Raw genomic sequence first — 22,500 nt, 5'->3', positions numbered from 1 at the left:
ACCTAGAATTTTTTTCAGGCGCACTCTTAAAATTTTTGGGCGCATATGCGACGGAGCCCTGAAGGGGGAAATGTCATTCCTACCAACTTCATTGGGTACAAACACTATGATGCTACAGTTTGCTGCCCCCCACCCCCTTCCCTTTGCTTTCAGCTAGCCTCCACACATGAGCACCGTGCCACAGTGAAGATAAACCCCCCCGGTCTTCAAAACCAAGACCCCCTCAAAACCAAGATCCCCTCACTCCCAACAAAGCAAGAACCCCCCTCCCCACAAAACCAATACCTTCACTCCCCAGCAATAGCAAAACCCCTTGCCTTTCCCCTACTCCCTCACAAATTGTACCTATGGTAGGTATAATTTTGTTTGGACTAGGATTCTTTTTTTGGCGCTGTTACTCACTTGTAAAGACTGAGAAGGGAAGCTCCCTCTGCTCCGCTGAGTACTGATTGGTCGTCAGTGAGCAGTTCTGCCTTGTTCCTGCAGGGCGGCGCCAGAGCCTCCTCATCCAGCAGATTCATGAGCACCTTGACCGTGTCCCGGCCGATGTAGGCTGTAGCGTGGTTGATGGCGTGCGCTTTAGGCTGGAAGGGAAGAAGCGAGAACAAGAAACAGAAGAAAAATGTTACAGGGTGTTAACAAATGCAATTAGTGTTTTTGAATCAATGATTTAAAAAAAAGAATCAATGATTTAAAAATAGAAAAAAAGGACAGCTGTGTTAAAACAGAATGTTCCAGAATGAGCCAGCTAAGACAGGAGAGAAGATGTCACCAAATACGCTCATTCCATGTGGACTGAGCCCGTTTTCCGTTTAATCTGCAGGCTCTGGCTACACAGTGCTATACTGCACAGACTCAGGCACATCTATACAAACAGTACATGTGCTGTATATTCCAGTATTCCTTTCCACTCCACTGTTTGTCATTAAGTCACTTTCAGATCTCTTATCCAGAGCGACACACACACACGCAATCATTTTTTTTTCAACTTAATTTGCAAAGATCATTTTGACTAATGTAGTGTTCATATACAAAAACAACATCATCCATCCATCCAAACAACATCCATCAACAAATACCACAAACATCAACAAATGCTAACTGTAATGCAGTGCAGTACCCTGGCAGGGCTGATGCCCATTGTGAGCGCAGACTGCTGGTGAGCGCTGTGGATCTGTGCGATGCGTTCCTTGAGCGCCTTCGCCGTGTCGTCCACTGCCGTGTAGACGGAATCTCCGCTGCTGCGACCCTTCAGGAGCACCGCACGCACGCGGGCCACTAGCTTAGCTCCGGCCACACTGGAACACACACACACGTGAGCACACATAGATATGGCCCCATAGACAGAGGTGTTTGTGTACAGTGCACACTAGCTTAGCTCCTGACACACACACACACACACACACACACACACAGATATGGCCCACACACACACACACACACACACACACAGATATGGCCCACACACACACACACACACACAGATATGGCCCACACACACACACACACACAGATATGGCCCACACACACACACACACACACAGATATGGCCCACACACACACACACACACACACACACTCACAGATATGGCCCACACACACACACACACACAGCCCCATAGACAGAGGTGTTTGTGTACAGTGCACACTAGCTTAGCTCCGGCCACACTAACAAACACACACACACACACACACACACACACACACACACACACACACACACACACACACACGTGAGCACATATAGATATGGCCCCATAGACAGAGGTGTTTGTGTACAGTGCACACTAGCTTAGCTCCGGCCACACTAACAAACACACACACACACACACACACACACACACACACACGTGAGCACATATAGATATGGCCCCATAGACAGAGGTGTTTGTGTACAGTGCACACTAGCTTAGCTCCGGCCACACTGGAACACACACATATACACACACACGTGAGCACACATAGATATGGCCCATAGACAGAGGTGTTTGTGTAAAGTACACACACACACACACAATACATATGGCCCATAGACACACACAGGCAGCACAACTCAAACTAATTACTTGCTCAGTGTCTGCAACTAGTCCATGCGGATTCAAATGACTTTGTTTGTACCATACTTCATCAATTGCAGAATAGGAACAGTGCGTTCTTGCACAATACTTCACACACCCACACCCAGTCACACACACACGCACACACACACACACACACAAACACGCTGTTGTTGTTGTTGTTCGTGTGGTTTTCTTTTGCATTGCCAGATGTTGCAAGGCTCAGGAAGCATCTTGAATGTTTTGAGGTTATAGCGCTGCAATCACGTTCGATCAAGGAAATATCTTCTTGTTTGGCACTCAAAAAAATCAAGATTTAGGCAATCACATCAGGGGAAAAGCTGAAATGACCTTGTGCTTTTGAGCATCGTCTACCACTTTGATGTAGGCCAGATAAACTGGTCTCAACATTTGAATGCCATCATGATCATTCAAGTAGACGTCATTAGGACCTTCCAATTTTTTTTTTTTTTTTAAAGAGAAGTAGGCCTACATCGTTTCTTTTTTCTAAAGCAAGGTTGAAAAACAGATTGAGACAAATGGTTCAGGTCTGGTAAAATGGCAAAGGGCCCTGTGTCTCGAAAGCATTATACGCAAGCTAGCAAGCAAGCAAGCAAGCAGACAAGGGGAGGAGAAAGGCCACATGAATAAGGCAGATCAAAACAAAGGGTTTGTAAGATCCATCTGTTTCTAATATCCATGGATGAAAAGGGCGCAGTGTTGAGCCCTTGTGCGCAGCAATAGCTAACGCTGGTAATCATTGTTGTGATGATGGGAAATGGAAATGGCCAATTAGCACTTCATTTAGCCGTTTGCATTATTTGAGTAAAACCAGTACAGGTATCTGCAATGGTTCACTTAAGTTGAATGCTTACTGTAGCAAAGGGAGAGAGGAGTCCGTCTCCCAAACTGGCCTCAAACACAGGTCTACAGTGCACCAAAGCCTGCACCCTGAGTGCAATGGCAGAGAGCCAAGCTTATTGTCTTATTGATTACAGACCTCTGAAGTATGCCTACAAAGGACCCAAAGCGGTCATCTTTGTCCAAATAATACGATACCCGGATCTCCGTATAGGTAAAAATGGTACCCGGAACTTCATACATGGGTAAAGAAGGTACCCGGAACTCCATACGTAGGTAAAGATAGCTGCTTTTGGGTCTTTTTTTCTACGCAAATACAAAACGTCAGAGGCCTATCTGACCAGGGGGCTGTACTACGAAGTGGGGTAGAACCGATTAACACCAATGAAGATAACCAGGTTTCGTCAACCCCGGTTTAGCAAAGTAACCCTGGGTTACATTTGGGTAGGTTGAGCTCCCTTCGTAGTACAGGCCCCTGATACTCAATGGTGATGCACTCGGTCACAACTGAATGATGAAAAACCCATATTAATATGTAAAAGCTGAAACATTCACTTGATAACGCTGGAAATTGAAGTAGAGAGGAAATCACACACACACACGTTTGTGGAAAACCTGGCTGTGTAATTGGGGGGGGGGGGGGGGGGTCAAAGGTAATTTATGTGATGAAATGGTGATTCATACTCGTGGATGGCCATACTCTCCTCCGGACAATTGTATTACCCTATCTCAGGAAGCCTGAGGAAGGGCTGCAAAAGCCCGAAACATTCCTTTTTTTTTTTTTTTTTTTTTATTTTTGGGAACTCCTCGGTGTGAGGATCTTTACGATACCTTATTATCCCATCCAACCCACAGCATCTATTTATCTGTAAGTGTACATACTGTATGTATCCCTTTATTCTTATACATAGCTTACTGCACTTGTTTTTTTTTTTTTTTTTTTTACTGCTTTTAATGTTATTGTTGAGATTAACAGGAGTCAAATTCCTTGTTTGTTCATGCAAACCTGGCCAATAAAGCACATTCTGATTCAGCATGGTTTTGTGGGTACCTGGGTTCTGGGGTCTCTCCCAGCAGCTCCTCCAGCTGGTCAGTGAAGTGGACGAACTCACACAGGCCCTTCAGGTGCTTCCTAAGTGGGTCGGACTCTGCAGGGGCGTAACCTTTACCGCCCAGCTGTATTGCTCGTACAAAGGAGGTCACGGCCTGTGACAGAGACACACACACACACAAAGAGTTAAGACACACACCTGCATGTACACACAGACACAGATTATTATACAACAAGACTGCTAGAGATTGAGTCATAACCGGTAAAAATGGGAAATAGATATGATCTGAAGGGGTGTGCTGACAAAATCCCTGCATTACCAGAAATAGGGAGGTTTGGCTGTTCCGAGCCGCGTGCTTGAGGTCTGTGAAGGCAGCGCGTCCAAGAGAACGGCAGGGACTGTCCAACACGTTGGCCAGAGACAGGTCGTTCTTAGAATTGACCAGAAGGCCCAGGTAGGAACAGAACACTCTCCTCGCCACCCTCCGCATCTGGAACCATCAAAGACAATAGCAACATTCCAAATAAACAAACACTTCTCAGGATTGCCCCGGCAACAAAGGGCATCACAGAGCGCGCGCGCGAGCTCTGCCTCACAGCAGTTCTCTTGAACTTCGTTGCCCCCGGTAACGGTAGCAATCGGCTTAGCGAATCGTAAATCACAGGAAGGACTTTGCAGCCCGAGCTGGGTCCAGAGAGCTACAGCTACATTGCACTGTGCTTTGAAACATCCGCTCAGTAATCGAATTCACATTACCCTCTTAAATCTGTGTGATACGATTTAATGCCCCTGTTAATAGGAGACGGGAGTGATCCCAGACCTGGGGAGGGGGGAAGAGAGAGAGAGAGAGAGAGAGAGAGAGAGAGAGAGAGAGAGAGAGAGAGAGAGAGAGAGAGAGAGAGAGAGAGAGAGAGAGAGAGAGAGAGAGAGAGAGAGAGAGAGAGAGAGACTGGAGCAAGGGGTAGAGAATAAGCGAGGGAATTAAAAAGAGGACAAAAAGAGAGAAGGTGGGAGGAAAAAGAAAGTGAAAGAGATAGAGTGACCAGGAGAATAGAGAAAGAGACAAAAAGAAAGAAAGAAAGAAAGAGCGAGCGAGCGCAAGAGCGGATGGCTGTCTTTGCCAGATTAGGAAACCGTAGAGGGAACACGCTGAGCGCAACTCGGGTTGCTCAACAACACCCTCGGCCAACAGTGCCGTCTCACGGCCGAACAAACCACCTTCTGTTCGGATGTGAATATCTGGAGAGGACGGAGAGGTCTCCAGAGCCGGCGTTACCCAATCCAGACCTCCAGCCCATACCTGGCCCAAGCAACACACGCCCCAACCCACCTTGGCCCCTTCTCCTGGGGAGATGGCTGACTAGCTGGAGCTACTGACCGGAGGTGTGTGTGTGTGTGTGTGTGTGTGTGTGTGTGTGTGTGTGTGTGTGTGTGTGCATTCATCAACATTTCATCTTTCTAAGACCTCACAAAAAACTGTGGGTGGCTCTCAAACTCTCTCCTCAAGGCTCGTTCCAACTGATCTATAACTAACATTGGATAGACTATCCCATTGTTGCCACACCATCATTCTTTATCTAGATCAGTGAGGACCAGGATTGAGGAAGGAAGGGAGGGTGTATAAAAGACCAAATGAGAGGCACCCTATGACTCCCAATATTTAAGACTTAAAGGTGCTCCAAGACAAGTTATGTTGAGTAACGCCACTTCTGTTGACCTTCAAACCAAAACAGATAGCTAGCTCGCTACTCCCTCCCTCCCGTGCAATTGAAACTGTCCTAAACGCGCGTCTTGTCGGTCATTAGCCAAAACGGATATGTTTTTATGGTCCAGGCTGGACCAAGATGTTTTTTTGTTGCTGGTTTTCAGGAGCCTGGGCTGAGACCACAGCCTGAGACCACATTTAATTCCTTTGTATTCAGGGCTCAGGCAGTCAGCGGATGATATTTAAGACTTAACTGAATGGAATATTTGTACATATTTAATACTTTCAACAGCCTAATACTGAGATTATTAAACTATTAGTGGCCGTTAGAGCTACTGTATACAGGGTTGATAGACAGGAAATCAGAGGTGGGAAAACTCCAACTTCAGTGAGTAAAAGTCCTACCACATATCTGTGCCCACCATTAATTTAAACCAGCTGATTCTAATTAGCACAACTCCTCAGCTAGGTAGGGCAGCTAATTGAAGAGATCACCTGTGCTAAGAGTGCACAGGTGGAACCAATACATGATCGGACTTTTACTCACTGAAGCTGGAGTTTTCCCACCTCCACCTGAAATGATCAAATACATTCAAAGACAATATAGAGAATTGCCTTTCTGGACATTGTACATGGCCTAGTTCAAGCCTGAATTCAGGCACCAAGCCTGAACTCTATCAGGCCTGTGCATACCTGCGCAGTGCAGGGCCTGGGCTGGCTGGAGGAGATTACTAAACTCCACTGGCTAGTGGCTGTTAGAGCTACTGTATACCTGTGCAGTGCAGGGCCTGGGCTGGCTGGAGGAGGGCGTGGATGGACAAGGAGGGATGGAGCTTGTCTCCTCTGCACAGTCAGAAGTACCCAGGAGGAACTGCAGCAGCTGGGCCTGGAGAGATAGAGGGGGACAGGGAGAGAAAAGCAGATGGAGTCAGGAAATGGACATTTAGGAAAAGGCACACAAACACACACACACACACACAAACAAACAAACACACACTGTAGTACTACTGGGCAAACACGGGCCCGCCATGAGGAATTTGCAGGAACTTGTGATGGGTGCCAGGAATCCTAACACACACACACACACACACACACACACACCAACATTTAGACACACAAGCACACAGACGGACACAAATCAACCAGGCACGTGCTGGCACGCAAACAGTTGTTTACACATGAAGCAGACATTAAGCAGTTCTACAATGTTGGTGGCCTTCAGGATATACACTGATTTTGCAGGGAAATATTTGTATTAATGTATTTTGACAAGTCAGTTTTAAACGGCAACGAAACAACAAAATTCCCTAGAGGTGGCATGACCTTGCCCCCAAATCATAAAATTCCCTGATTTCCATGTCTGGAATAGACTTTCCAAAAGTCCATGATTTTCCAGATATTCCATGACCTGTGGGAACCCTGAGTCTGTGGTGTTGGTTGCTTTAGTGAGCCCAATATACGTGTGTGCACACACACACACACTCCATCAAGGAAGGACACACACTCACTGGGGTGAATAGCTGCTCAGGGTCAGTTTCCAGCCTGAGCTGTTTATACATGAAGTAGACATCGATCAGGTCCACAGTGTTGGTGCGCTTCATGAAGCTCTCGTACTCTCGCCGCACAAGCTCGTAGTTTTCCGGGCGTGGTGACCCACCGTCGGGTAGCTGGAGACGGTCCAGCAGCAAGCTCTTCCAGCATAGAAGGACGTCGCTCAGGGCAACGCCAAATTCTCCACTCTCCTGTCAAGGGAGATCAGGGAAAACAGAAGCAGAGAGGGGGAGAGAGGGAGAAGCAAATTGGAAGAGGGAGAGAGAGAGAGAGAGAGACCAACGAGGGCAAATTAGAAGATACAGGGCTAAATGTACTAAACCACATTCATGTAAAGCAATGGCCTCACCAGTTCATTGTATTAATGCCTCTTTGATGGCAGTTAACGGATACATGCGTTTAAACGGTAAGGTATGCGTATATGGCTGCTGCAAGAAATGTTGGGCCTTTATCTCTGTACACAGGGCCCTTGGAATCAGTCTAGCCCCTAGAATCACTCACTGGTTGCAAGCCAGCCAAGCTATGTTTCAATTCAGGTGCAGAGAGGAGATTGGTAAAGACGGTGGAGAAAATGACTACCTGTTTGTTCACTTCAGCCATAGTCAGTTGTAGGGACATGAGCATCTCGTCTGAACCTCGAATGGTCGTCCTCTCCGATTCCAGAATTCGGTGGCATTCTCTCCTGAAGATTCTAAGCATAGTCTTCAAGTTCTCCTCGAGACTCGCCATTGTATCTACATTTTTGCATAATAAAGAATAGTAAATGCTGATTACACATTCATTCACGTTCACCACTAATGCTATATCGTTGAAAACAGCAAGTTCAGTTGAAATATATTGGTTGTCTAACATTTTGCTAACAGTGTGCTAGCGTTATTGTTGTTCCTGAGTTTTTACTCCACTACCTATGCCTCTTTACATAAATAACAACTTAATAGCTTCTACTTATATTTTCACACAATTGTACAGTTTATAACCTCTGGAAATACAAATTACCTCGGAAGTCTGAATACAGTTCTTCAAGAAATGTGAAAAGCAGTCTTCACCAAAACCAACCAACAACCCTACAGTCAACCAGCGTGTAACACAAGAGGCAAACTTGTTTTGAAAATTTAAAACTCCTGAAAACCCGCTCAGTGTCCAATTATGTGGCGTCTTGCATATGACGCGCAACTGCGTCAGTAGCCACGCCTCCTTACATCTGATTTGAAATTTGTTCAAATCTAAAAGAAAACTATTTTTCTTTACAGTCTATGGTTAAAACTGGTTCAAACTAATACAAATAAAATCTATTCATGAATTAGAGGCAATTGAGTGTCGTATTCATTCATGCGTTGTTCATTGATATGATTTCATCTTTACTTCTTTCTTGGCGTGTTCATGCCCTCATCGTTGATGCTTTCGTATTGCATTTAAAATTTTGAAGGAAAAAAAATGACATTAGTGTGTGATTACTATTTATTCACGATGGCTACTTGTCCTCACCCAAACCGGATCTGACGTTGTCGTCTGCTCCGAAATTTGAAGTACCGGTACATGCACTGCCTGGAAAGCATGCTTTAGGTATGGTGCCCTGTCAATATGGTTCAATATATCACTGTTAATATCACCAAACCTGGTGTTATTAAGTATAAAGGAGATGTTACGGACCTTCATTTAGTGTGCTTAGCTGTGTATGAAAGAAGATGCCTTTGCGCGCTTTATTTTTTAGCCAGTTAGCTCGCTAGCATTTGTTGCAAATGATAACATTTTTGAGCCTGAAGCCACAACTGAATTTACATCTAGCAGAAGGTGTATAACACAACTAGCAGCTTAGTCAAATATTAGGACATTTCATGTACCGTTAGTCTTTGGTTAATCATTTCATGAACTAATTTGAACTACAAGCGCCGAACAAGTAGTAAAGTAGTGGGTAACGTTAGCCAGATAGCTTTACTACCTGAACATCGCTAACATTTGGCAAGTGTTTGTTAGTTACAGTTTGGTCGTGTTCACTTAGTTAATAAGTTAGATATATTGATACATCCTACATTACCAAAGTAGAGGCATCATTTACCTCTGGTGTATTAATTAAAGGGTGCAACTATTTCTCCAAAGTGGACGTTTCCGCTGTCAATGTTATCTGTCATACGGCGACCACTTGACCCATAGTAACACACAGTAGCCTGTGCCCGAGTCAAAAGCTGTATGATCCAAGCTGGAATCGCCCCGTCCATATCTGTACGCATGAGGTTAATGTTATTCGTGGATTTATATGGATAAGCTAGGCTGGTCACTGTAAAGCCCGTAAGTGAATGTTGCAACAGACCATTAAATGTATTTCTTTTGACACATCATGAATGTACAAGTTTTGTGGACATTAACATGAGCCTGGCCCTCAATACTTTACCAAGTGGAACCTGAGCCTATTCATCTCATTGTCGATTGCATATTAGTTATATTTCCACCCCTCAGAGCCATAACCTGAATAGATAACTCAACATATCCTTTCTTTTTAATATTATTTAACACAGACATGGGTCATTTTTGTCTTACAGGCTCTGATGTCCTTCTGTTGAGCTGTAGAGAACGCACAGCACCAGCAGTTTGGAGTGGGTCCTCTCTGGCTAACTTTACACTGCTACCAGTTGAAGCCTAGCCTGTAAACAACCCTTTCACATCCACTAGTACAACCAGATCACCATCTTCCACTGCTCCCACTAGAACTAACTGGTCCATTTGGTTCTGTACACTGTGGACCAGTGAGTGTTCGACAAGTCTTTCATTTCTTTGGACTGAACCGGAGATGGGAGGAGGTGAGGAGGGGGGTAACCGCGGGCCGAGCTACACAGTGGCATGCGAGGACTACGTGCATGTGGTGGAGTTCAGCCCCTTTGAGTCGGGGTCCGCCGGCTCGCTGCTCGCCTACGGAGGAAACTTGTTTGTGGTAGTGGCGGTGTGTCGCTTCCAGGTGAGAACTGAACACACTCTCTCCTGATAGATGGTCTGTGTGTATGTGTGTGTGTGTATGCAGGCCTGATCGAGGTTCAGGCATGGTGCCAGGCTAATTCTCTATATTGTCTTTGAATGTATTTGATAATTTCAGACACAGACAATTTCCTGTCTATCAGCCCTGTGTATGTGTGTATAGCTTAGGTTGACTATAAGATGATAAAGGAGCTTGTTCAACAGCTGCAAGCTTGTAGTTGAAAGCATACTTAATATACAGAAGTGTCTGTGTCTGTGTCTGTGTGTGTGTGTGTGTGTGTGTGTGTGTGTGTGTGTGTGTGTGTTCTCATATAAATTTGCCCTAGCACTCTCTTGTGACAATAACGCACAGTAACAGAGTGCCCCTAATTAGATAGATAGATACTTTATTGAAATTCAAGTAATAGTTTTAATCTTAATTAAAAGAACACACTCGATTTGCCCTAGCACTCTCTTGTGACAATAATGCACAGTAACAGAGTGCCTCTAATTAGATAGATAGATACTTTATTGAAATTCAAGTAATAGTTTTAATCTTAATTAAAAGAACACATACTCGACTGTATGAAGGGCCCTTCCTCACATTCAGTCTTACAATCTCACTGTTGATGCTGAGGACCCTGAGATCTCCTTGTGTCTGTCCGTCTGTCTGCCTCAGGAGGAGGACTTGGAGGTGGAGGGCCTGGAGTTTGACACCCTTCGCGTGTTCCATCACGGGGTGCGCATCGACACGCTGGCCTGGAGCCCTGAGTCTCGTCTGGACAAGTTGCCCCAGGTCATCAGGTGAGTTAGATTAGATTATCTTTAATGTCCCCTAGGGGCATTTTGGTGCACAGCTGATAGTCAACACAGATATACAATCATACAATCAAGCACACATACAATACAAACACAAAGCAGCAATTCATTAGTCAGGTCCATTGATATAGGCTAAAAGTAACTGAATGACCTAATGACTTAATGCTTGTTAAGAAGACCAACAGCAACTGGGACAAATTATCTAAAGTATCTATTGTATCTGGCCCGCTTAAGACAAGTGAACCTCCTACCTGATGGCAGGAGGCAAAACTCACTGTGCAGTGGATGACTATCATCAGCCAGAATGGCCAATGCTCTCTGTGTCACTCTGACCTCATACGCATGTGCAACACCAGTTATGTCTGGACAGGTGTGTGTGTGTGTGTGTGTGTGTGTGTGTGTGTGTGTGTGTGTTCAAGATTCAAGATTCAATTTATTGTCATTCTCTCATGCACACCTGTACACAAAGAAAATGAGATACCGTCCCCTTTAGCATTTGGTCAGTACACACATAAAAGAACCTCATAGTCTATACACATAAAATAGGGTTAAAAATGAATTTAAAAATATCTTATAAGAACATTTAAGACACTACAACATCAGACACACTACAACATCACAGAGAGGAGGCGGCTGTTGCTGGCTAAAGTGCAGGTACAGTTCTATGCCATAAAGTGCAGTGTGCAAGGACAGTCCATAGTTCTTAGGGTGGCAGTGGAAGAGGGCATAAGCTGTTCGCTATCTTCAGTGCTTGTGGGAAGAAGCTGTTGAGCATCCTGCTTGTTCTGGAGGGGAGGCCCCTGTATCTTTTCCCAGATGGCAGGAGGGTGAAAAGATGGTGAGAGGGGTGGTAGGGGTCCTTAATGATGCTGGTGGCCCTACGGGCACATCGCTGCTCGTAGATCTCTCCTAGGGAGGGGAGTGGGGCGCCGATGATTTTGCTGGTGGTCTTGACAATTCTGCTCAGCTGTTTCCTCTCCTGAGCCCTGCAACTGCCAAACCAGGAAGTGAGGCCATATGACAGGACTGATTCTACAGTCCCTCTGTAGAAGGTGGTGAGATGGGCGGTGGAGAGGCCTGCCCTTTTCAGACAGCGGAGTGAGTGAAGCCGCTGGTGGGCCTTTTTGACTGTAGTGGTGGTGTTGGTTGAGAAGGACAGGTCATCTGCCAGGTGAATGCCAAGAAACTTAATGTTCTTGACTTTCTCCACCCCAGCACCCTCAATGATCAGAGGCATGAGATGATGTGGCATCCTTCTGAAGTCTATGACCATCTCCCTGGTTTTGCTGACATTCAGATGTAGGTTGTGTGAGCTGCACCATGATGTTAATTCCTTTACCTCCTTCCTGTATGCTGACTCATCGCTACCTCTGATCAGGCCTAGCACAGTCATGTCATCGGCAAACTTGATGATGTGGTTGGTGCTGGAATGAGCAGCGCAGTCATGGATGAGCAGGCTAAACAGCAGAGGGCTCAGGACGCAGCCCTGGGGAGAGCCTGTGCTTACTTCAATGGTCTTTGAGATGTTGTTGCCCACTCTGACCCTCTGCTGTCGTTGTGAAAGGAAGTTTAGGGCCCAGTTACACATGCCATGGTCTAACCCCAGACACCTCAGCTTCTCCACCAGCTGATGGGGAATGATGGTGTTGAACGCCGAGCTGAAGTCAATGAAGAGTAGCCTAGCATATGTGTTCTTCTCCTCCAGATGTGCCAAGGTGAGGTGGAGAGCCAAGGAGATGGCGTCTTCTGTTGATCGATTAGCCCTATATGCAAACTGCAGAGGGTCCAGGTCTTATCTGCAGGGAGGTGATCCTTGATGTGCTGTAGGATGATCCGCTCAAAGCTTTTCATGACTATTGGCGTCAGCGCCACCGGACGGTAGTCATTTAAGCAGGCCGGATTTGCCTTTTTAGGCGCAGGGATGATGGTGGCACTCTTGAGGCAGGTGGGTACGACCCCTTGGCTGAGTGAGATGTTGAAAATGTCTGCAAAGACATCCTTCAGCTGCTCTGCACATCCCTTTACCACCCGCCCAGGAACATTGTCAGGCCCTGCCGCTTTCCGTGGGTTAACGTGGGCAAAGACCTTGTGTACCTGGGTTGCTGTCACCTGGAGTACTTCCACATTGTCAGTAGGTGGGGCCTGTGTGTTTCTGCTGTTTACTTCAAAGCGTGCATAGAAGTCATTAAGTCTATCTGGGAGTGTCGGGTCGCTATGGTCAATTTGTGGGGGCTTGGGGTGATAGTCAGTGATTGTATTGAACCCTTGCCATAAGCGCCGTGGATCTGTGTTGTCCGTGAAATGGCTGCTGAGCCTCTGCCCATACTGCCTTTTAGCTTTCCTTAAGCCCCTTGTCAGATTTTGCCTGGCCTGTCTGTATGCCATCTTATCCCCAGATTTGTAAGCAGTGTCTCGGGCCCACAATAGTGAGCGGACCTCTCCAGACAGCCAGGGTTTTTGATTTGCACGCTGTTTGATGAGTTTGGTTTCAGTGACATCATCTATGCATTTATTTATGTAGCTGATTACAGAGTCTGTATATTCCTGTAGGTCAACTATGTCACCCTCCATTGCTGCCTCTTTAAATATCTCCCACACTGTGCTCTCAAAACAGTCTTGCAATAGCGATATTGCTTCTACAGGCCACACTCTGATTTCTCTTACTACAGGTTTGTGCTGTTTTACCTTTGGCCTATATGCAGTAGTGAGCATGACCACTAGGTGGTCAGAGTTGCCAATGTGGGGGAGTGGAGCTGCCCTGTAGCAGTTCTTAATGTTTGTGTACACATGGTCTAATGTCTTATTAGCCCTAGTTACACATTTCACGTGCTGATGGAACTTCGGAAGCACAGCTTTCAAGTTTGCTTGATTGAAGTCGCCGGCAACAGCGATGAAGGAGTGTGTGTCTAATCATGTCAATTTGCCTAACCCATTGTTTCCCAACCTTGGGGTCGGGACCCCATGTGGGGTCACCTGAAATTCAAATGGGGTTGGCTGAGATGCTGGGTATCTTATTTATCTATTTATCTGTACATTACATAAGTATATACATTGAATAAAACAAATATCAGAAGCCTCACAAAACTCTAGTTACGTAATAATAAACTTGCACATGAGATATTTACCTCTGCCAAGGAGGTTATGTTTTCATCGGGGACCGGTGTTTGTCTGTCTGTCTGTTTGTCTGTGTGTTTGTTAGCAAAATAGCTCAAATAGGATGGATTTCGGTGGAATTTTCAGGGAAGGTCAGAAATGACCCAAGGAAGAAATGATTACATTTTGGGAGTGATCCGTATCACGGTCGGGATTTCGGAGGCGTTTATGTTTTTCACTTAGTGGTGTTATGGCATGGTATGGCCACGTGGTGGCGATCTGAATAGTTTTTAGATTCAAATGTATCACAACCTAGGAAGATCAATACAGGCGGAGGTCTGCACGCTCTGAGTGCTTTTCTAGTTGATTGATGTAATCATGCTTGAAAATCATCTTGACTGGATGTTACAACAGAGATGAGATGCTCGCTCGCAACATGTTGTGAATGACTGGGATTGCCTAAGTTTTGTGAAACTCAAAATAGGGTCATCTGCCAGAAAAGGTTGGGAACTCCTGGCTAGAGTGGTCCTTATTTTTCTATTTTTAACAGTTCATGCTCTCACCCCACCAATATTTTTGAACAAATAATAATGAAAGAGCATTGTTAGCTCTGAGCTGGCTGCTATGACGGACATAACAAAGCTTTCTGATTGAAATATTCAAAGGCCTTGAGCAACCTCTAGATATTGTAGGAATAATTCAATTTTTTGCACAGTGAGTTTCTATTGATACCCTAACACATTTAGGGGGTGAAAAATATAAGGACCACGCTACTCATGGCGTAACACTCTCTTGTAGGAGTAGTTTGTTGTGGGCATGTTGCAAAGAAAGATCAAAAGAGGAAAGCTCTGAAGAGCAATGTGTCATGATTACTGAATATGGCAAAGCTGGTTATGACCGATTGTTTGGGGAGTGTTTAAAGACCTCTGAATTCCACCTACAAATAGGATCCAAAGCTGCCGTCTTTGCCCATTTAAGGAGTTCCAGGTGTTAATCTGGAGCTGCGTCTGCACTACGTACTGTAAGTTTATATCTGAGTAGTTGCATGAGAGCTTCGTGTTGTTAAGGGAATTGTTTATGTAGTTGTCATAGTTACAAGTTGATCCTAAGTAGTGGGTGGGTAGTCGATATTGTTTGCATTACGGCCGTCTGTTTAATTGCGCTGAGACTGGCCTTGGTCTTGTGAGTTTTTCGCGGGGGTGGTATTTTTAAGTGTAGCTGGACGAAGTAGACTCGTGACCTTGCTTTACTAATCTCTACTCGTGGTTTTTCTGGAGCTGCGTCTGCACTACGTACTGTAAGTTTATATCTGAGTAGTTGCATGAGAGCTTCGTGTTGTTAAGGGAATTGTTTATGTAGTTGTCATAGTTACAAGTTGATCCTAAGTAGTGGGTGGGTAGTCGATATTGTTTGCATTACGGCCGTCTGTTTAATTGCGCTGAGACTGGCCTTGGTCTTGTGAGTTTTTCGCGGGGGTGGTATTTTTAAGTGTAGCTGGACGAAGTAGACTCGTGACCTTGCTTTACTAATCTCTACTCGTGGTTTTTCTGGAGCTGCGTCTGCACTACGTACTGTAAGTTTATATCTGAGTAGTTGCATGAGAGCTTCGTGTTGTTAAGGGAATTGTTTATGTAGTTGTCATAGTTACAAGTTGATCCTAAGTAGTGGGTGGGTAGTCGATATTGTTTGCATTACGGCCGTCTGTTTAATTGCGCTGAGACTGGCCTTGGTCTTGTGAGTTTTTCGCGGGGGTGGTATTTTTAAGTGTAGCTGGACGAAGTAGACTCGTGACCTTGCTTTACTAATCTCTACTCGTGGTTTTTCTGGAGCTGCGTCTGCACTACGTACTGTAAGTTTATATCTGAGTAGTTGCATGAGAGCTTCGTGTTGTTAAGGGAATTGTTTATGTAGTTGTCATAGTTACAAGTTGATCCTAAGTAGTGGGTGGGTAGTCGATATTGTTTGCATTACGGCCGTCTGTTTAATTGCGCTGAGACTGGCCTTGGTCTTGTGAGTTTTTCGCGGGGGTGGTATTTTTAAGTGTAGCTGGACGAAGTAGACTCGTGACCTTGCTTTACTAATCTCTACTCGTGGTTTTTCTGGAGCTGCGTCTGCACTACGTACTGTAAGTTTATATCTGAGTAGTTGCATGAGAGCTTCGTGTTGTTAAGGGAATTGTTTATGTAGTTGTCATAGTTACAAGTTGATCCTAAGTAGTGGGTGGGTAGTCGATATTGTTTGCATTACGGCCGTCTGTTTAATTGCGCTGAGACTGGCCTTGGTCTTGTGAGTTTTTCGAGGGGGTGGTCTTCAGCTAGTTCAACTAGGACTATTTAAAGTAGCTTCTGTGCTGGAGCGTCAGCGGAAGCGTCAGCTCTCGTGTGAATCCGTCCTCGTGTGAAGACTTACTCGTGTCAAGACGAATCGAGTCTACCTGCGACGAGTCCACCGAGCAAGGACACAAGCAAGGCACCTCTCAGATAAGTTCACTTGTCTCACCTTGTCTTGTTATCTGCCATCCTACTGGTAATAATGTGCATTCAACATAAACAAGTTTGTATGCGCTCTAATGCCGAAAGGCAACAAGCTTCATATCCTACTTTTTCTATGGGGCTGTGGAATTGCCAATCTGCAGTGAACAAAGCTAATTTCATTCCTGCTCTGGCCTCACAGCTATCACTTCAGTTGGTTGCGCTTACAGAGACATGGATTAGGCCAGAAAATACTGCTACACCTGCAGCGTTGTCGACCAATTATGCTTTTTCGCATACCTGTCGCTCCTTTGGTAGAGGAGGCGGGGCAGGCTTTCTGATCTCTGATGACTGGAGGTTTACTCAGTTGCTGCCGACTCAAAACCACTGCTCATTTGAATATCATGCCATCATGATAACTGAACCATACAAATTGTACTTGGTGGTTATCTATCGGCCTCCTGGACAGCTTGGCAACTTTGTGAATGAGTTGGACATTCTACTGTCTGCTATTCCAATGGATACGTGCCCTCTGTTGATCCTTGGAGATTTTAATATTCACTTGGACAATTCCTCTTCAGTTGACTTCCTGTCCTTACTCTCCTCATTTAGTATCACACGTGTTCACAGTCCTCCTACTCACAAGGCTGGTAAGGATCTTGATATGATTCTGCTACGTAACTGTACTGCAGACAACGTTTGGGTTAATCCTCTACATGTATCAGATCATTACTTCATTAGATTCTCTGTGCGTCTCCTTGATAACCCTACAGTTCCTGCTCCGACGATGTCATGCCGACGGAACCTCAGAAGCCTCTCAAGTGAACATTTTGCAACATTAGTAACTTCTGCTCTACCTATTCCGAGTTCATTCTCATCACTTGAGGTTAATGACGCTACAGAGACTCTTTGCTCTACACTGGCATCCTGTCTGAATGTAGCATGTCCTCTTTCCACAAGACCCACTCGTTCTAAACCTCGCCATCCATGGCTGACAAACAGTATACGCTCAGTTCGCAAGGAACTTAGAGCTGCTGAAAGGAAATGGCATAAATCTGGAGATAGAAATGATCTTAGTAGATACCAGTCTATGCTTTCATCTTTTTCATCCACTGTCACACTTGCAAAAAGAACATACTATCAGAGTAAGATTGAGAACGCCACTGACAGCAGAAAACTTTTTTCTACATTCAAGTCTCTTCTCAATCCTCCACCACCGCCAGCAGCTTCTTCACTGTCAGCAGATGACTTTGCAACATTTTTCACTGAGAAAGTTGCTAAGATAAGTGCTCAGTTTGATGACCCTGTAAGAAGGACTCTGCCTGGTGTTAGCATGATGCCATCATTGGACTTTTTCTCTCCTCTTGATGAGGAAGCGGTCTCTCAACTGCTTCAGCGAAGCCGTCCAACCACATGCCCTTTGGATCCTGTCCCGTCTACTCTCCTGCAGTCTATAGCACCCGCTATTATACCGGCAGTCACACATGTATTTAATACTTCACTCAGTTCTGGAATAGTTCCTTCTTCTTTTAAACAGGCAAGAATTACACCTTTGCTGAAGAAAAGTACACTTAATTCAACTGATGTGAAGAACTACAGACCTGTCTCCCTTCTTCCTTTCTTGTCAAAGGTTTTGGAGAAAGTGGTCTTCAAGCAAATGTGTGACTTCCTCTATCAGAATAACCTACTAGACCCTATGCAGTCTGGTTTCAAGAGTGGTCATTCTACTGAAACTGCTCTTCTATCTGTGACTGAAGCATTGAGAGTAGCTAAGTCCTCTGCTCAGTCATCAGTGTTAATTCTGTTAGATTTATCTGCAGCCTTTGATACGGTTAACCATGACATTCTCCTTTCTACACTATATGAACTGGGAATTTCTGGGAAAGCTCTTGACTGGTTCAAATCTTACCTTAAAGGGCGTTCTTTTAGCGTGTCCTGGCAGGGACAGATATCAAAGTCTCATGACCTCACTACAGGAGTCCCTCAAGGATCAGTATTAGGGCCCCTCCTCTTCTCTATTTACACCACTTCTTTAGGTGGGATTATTCGCTCTCATGGATTTGAATATCATTGCTATGCGGACGACACTCAACTTTTCCTATCCTTCCCACCTGAGGACTCTAGTGTTTCCCATCGGATCTCTGCATGCCTGAAGGATATTTCAATCTGGATGAAGGATCAGCACCTTCAGCTTAATCTTTCCAAAACTGAGCTCTTGGTGTTTCCAGCAAAAACAGCCATTCCCCAACAGATGAACATCCAGCTTGATTCATCCTCATTGACTCCAACTAGATCGGCACGTAACTTGGGTGTCATAATTGATGACCAACTTACTTTCTCTGAGCATGTTGCCTCAATTGCAAAGTCATGTCGGTATACCCTGTACAACATTAGGAAGATCAGACCTTATCTGACACAAGATTCCACTCAGCTTCTTGTACAGGCAATGGTTATCTCCAAGCTGGACTACTGTAATTCCCTGTTAGCTGGCCTACCTGCTTGCGTATTAAGACCACTACAGTTGATTCAGAATGCTGCAGCACGACTGGTCTTCAATCAGCCAAAGAGGACACATGTAACCCCTCTCCTAGTTACTCTCCACTGGCTCCCTATAGTAGCCAGAATTAAATTTAAATCTCTCACTCTGGCCTATAGGACACTGACTGGATCTGCTCCTAGCTACTTCAGTTCTTTGATGAAGATGTACATTCCCAACCGCCCATTGCGATCTTCTGAGGAGCGTCTGTTATGTCGACAAACCATACATGCTAGGTCAATCTGTAGATCCTACTCTTCAGTGGTTCCGTGTTGGTGGAATGAGTTGCCCAGTGCTCTCCGTTCAAGCAACAGTTTTGGATCTTTTAAGAGGGGTCTTAAGGCATATTTGTTTAATATGCACTTAGTCTTTTGAGTGTTTGTTATGTGTTATGGTTTGTATAATAGTTTTGTTTTGTTATAATTTGTCCATTGTTAAAATTTTACATTTATTCTGCTATTGTCCTTAAATTTAGCCATACCTTGCTATAGTTATTGTTATTAGATAATTAACTGAGTGACTTATTTGATTGCTTTTGTCATTTCATTGTTTTATTTCTCATTAGATTAGTGCTTAAATGATTGTTGTATTGATAATATTGCTATTCTCCCTTTTTTGTAATTGTTCACTGTTATTTAATTTGTATTGCTATTTATTTGTATGTCGCTTTGGACAAAGGCGTCTGCTAAATAACCATAGCCATAGCCATAGCCAATTGAAGCCAATTGCCTATGGCAAGTTGCATTGTAAAGGCCTATTCGGACGGGACTTATTTTACAGGGGGATGTAGAGTAATGCAGGTTTATCATATGACCTCTGTAATATAAATGTCCAATTCGGACGGGACTAGACATCTCTGTCATTTTACCTGACATGGGAGGAGTAACTACGTTTACGTTCTGCCGTCACATCTTCGTCGCCGTGCACGTGATACTTTGCGTCAGTTGCGTGCGGCATTTTCAGATTTCAAAGACTACACAAGTTGGTTAAACTAGCAAATGTTAGCTTTATGTTATGCCATAAGTAGTTTGAAATGGCTAACAATATCAAGCTATTAGGCAAACTAGCTAACGTCCTATTAGGAGCTGCACAGCATGTTATGTTGTCATTCACACTTAAAGAGTTACTTCTGGGTGGTACTATTATTGTTTATTGCAACTCATCGAGCTAGCAAGTCAAGCAGTGCATAGATAAAACTGGTGGCACTGGTCAAGATCCCCGAGCTTCGTTGCGCGCATGACGTCATTTATCTGACCAATCAGTGGACAGCACTGTTTACGTGACATTTTAGTATCGACTAGTCCCGACTAGACCCACCTCTGAAACAGGTACGAGTAGGTACTAAAAATAGTAACGGGTCCACCCTCCAATCCGCAGTGGAAATGCTCCCAATCAGGGTAGAGTCGTACCGTACCGTACCGTTACGAAAATGTCCAGTGGAAAAGGGGTATTAGTTAGTTCTGGGGTAGCAAAGATCAAAGTGTGCCGTCTTCACCTACCGAAGATCACAGCATGCACTTGAAGGCAGAGGAGAAAACTTATAGCGCAAAACGTCTGCGTTTCCCATTTCACACACTTTAATTTCATTTCATTTCATTTCATTTCTTTACTTTATGAGGAGAATGCACATTAATAATAATTTCTCTAAATGTGCCAGTGTTCGCCAGCAGGCTAATTCTCAACTGCAGTCCCTTGGCAAGAGGTTGTAATAATCATTAATCGACTTGGCCAGTTAATGGTTATTACAACAGGGTTTATTACAACAACTCATGGTCTCTCTACCATCCTACACCTCTGCACACTCTGCAATGAATTTGTTCATTCATTCATTCCTTCTTGTACAGTAGGTTGTCCCATTCCTTGTCATTTATCCATTTATCATTCACTTTTTCCTTTCTTTTCTCTTTTCCATCGTTCCTTTATTCATTCATTCCTTTTTCCCCTCCTTCCCGTTTTTCCCCCTCATTCTCTCTCTGCGCTGAGTAGTCGTGACCTCTGGAGGTCATTCCAGGTGTTTGTGGGTCAGCCGTGACGTTGCCAGGGTTCCGTTCCACCTCACTGGTCGTTGCTGGCCTCCCACAGGGCCCGTTTCCCCTGGCGACGGGCGATGCTTCCTGGCTGGATAGCGGGGTCCGGACCTGGCTTGGTGTGTGTGTGTGTGTGTGCGTGTGTGTGTGTGTGTGTGTGTGTGTGTGTGTGTGTGTGTGTGTGTGTGTGTGTGTGTGTGTGTGTGTGTGTGTGTGTGTGTGTGTGTGTGTGTGTGTGTGTGTGTGTGTGTGTGTGTGTGTGTGTGTGTGTGTGTGTGTGTGTGTGTGTGTGTGTGTGTGTGTAGTTTCGGGGTGCAGGGTCGATGGGGGCCCCTGAGCGATGACGTGGGTGTGTGCGTGCGTGATGACGCTGGTGGGCCTCCGAGACGTTTCAGCGCTCCGCCTGTGCTTCCTCCTCGGGTTTCGCGCGGACTACTGCAGCGCCGGGGCGACCAAACGACCCCCACACCTGCCAGAAAAAGCACCAATCTCTGGTTCCCGCGAGGGGGGGAGAGAGAAGGAAGGAGGGAGGGAGGGAGGGAGGCAGGGGGGAGAAGTAAATGGAAGGTGGAGAGGAATGGAGACATCGAAGGAGGGTGGGAGTGAGAGGTAAGGGAACAGGGGGAAAATAGAGTGAAAAGGGGCCTTGAGGAAAGATGGGGGGATGGAAAAGAGGGAAGCGGGGATAGAAGGAGAGAGAGGTTAAAGGTTAAGAGGGAAAAGGGGCATATGGCTGCAGAGAGCCAAAGGCGAGAGAGGAGAAGGAAAGGAAAAGAAGAAGAAAGGAAGGAAGGATGAGGCAGAGACGGAGATGAAGATGTGGGGAGGAGGAAGCGTCAAGTGGTGATAAAGTGGGAATGAGAGATGAGATGAAACGATAGACACGTCTGGGGGTGGATGAAAGTTCACCGTGCTGTTGACCGTTAGCGGTCATCCTAATAGCATCCGAGTCTCTGTCGTGTAGCAATCGACCCTCCGCGAATAAAGGTTGAATGAATGAATGAATCAATGTTCCCCCCTGAATCTGTTCAATATGCCCTTCATGCCCCAACGCGAGCGACAGAAAGAAAACAGAGACAGGGCGGCAAAAGTTCTGCTCTAAACGTTAACGCGAGCGATAGGAAGAAAATCCATCACATGGATTAGGGGTTACTCTCACTTTCATGTTTTCTGCCTATTTGCTGTAGATTTAAAAGATGCCAAGTCAGTGGCTCGTGCAGGTGGTCTAAAAGTTATAATTAATTAGTACAACATTTTTTTTATGTAGACAGAACGGTCCTGAGTTTCTGCTTACTCCGCCATTTTGCCAGCCTTGAACCTTGGAGCCCATTTCCACTAATGGACAGCCTCACCTTTAGCCTGGAAATCCAGACCTAATTCTA

General features: G+C 45.2%; 2 protein-coding genes across 2 annotated transcripts in view; one reads left to right on the top strand and one right to left on the bottom strand.

Annotated features, from left to right (window-relative positions):
- The window catches only part of parpbp (PARP1 binding protein), a 30,011-nt gene extending 21,675 nt beyond the window's left edge, over positions 1 to 8,336 (bottom strand). The window contains exons 1-8 of the mRNA XM_062518395.1: positions 8,223 to 8,336; positions 7,806 to 7,960; positions 7,184 to 7,417; positions 6,448 to 6,561; positions 4,290 to 4,460; positions 3,970 to 4,124; positions 1,121 to 1,298; positions 403 to 584 (exon numbers count right to left, since the gene is read on the bottom strand). Coding sequence (XP_062374379.1) covers positions 403 to 584; positions 1,121 to 1,298; positions 3,970 to 4,124; positions 4,290 to 4,460; positions 6,448 to 6,561; positions 7,184 to 7,417; positions 7,806 to 7,955 — 1,184 coding nt within the window. The 5' untranslated portion in view covers positions 7,956 to 7,960; positions 8,223 to 8,336. The remainder of the gene's footprint in view (positions 1 to 402; positions 585 to 1,120; positions 1,299 to 3,969; positions 4,125 to 4,289; positions 4,461 to 6,447; positions 6,562 to 7,183; positions 7,418 to 7,805; positions 7,961 to 8,222) is intronic.
- Positions 8,337 to 8,706: 370 nt separating this feature from the next.
- nup37 (nucleoporin 37) overlaps positions 8,707 to 22,500 on the top strand; it is a 35,097-nt gene continuing 21,303 nt past the window's right edge. The window contains 3 exon segments of the mRNA XM_062518575.1: positions 8,707 to 8,789; positions 9,764 to 10,176; positions 10,852 to 10,976. Coding sequence (XP_062374559.1) covers positions 10,012 to 10,176; positions 10,852 to 10,976 — 290 coding nt within the window. The 5' untranslated portion in view covers positions 8,707 to 8,789; positions 9,764 to 10,011.

The sequence above is a fragment of the Sardina pilchardus genome, chromosome 17 (assembly GCF_963854185.1).
Source record: "Sardina pilchardus chromosome 17, fSarPil1.1, whole genome shotgun sequence".
In the NCBI taxonomy this organism is placed as follows: domain Eukaryota; kingdom Metazoa; phylum Chordata; class Actinopteri; order Clupeiformes; family Clupeidae; genus Sardina; species Sardina pilchardus.
Note: the sequence above shows the minus strand (reverse complement) of the source record. Positions and strands in the feature narration are given on the sequence as shown.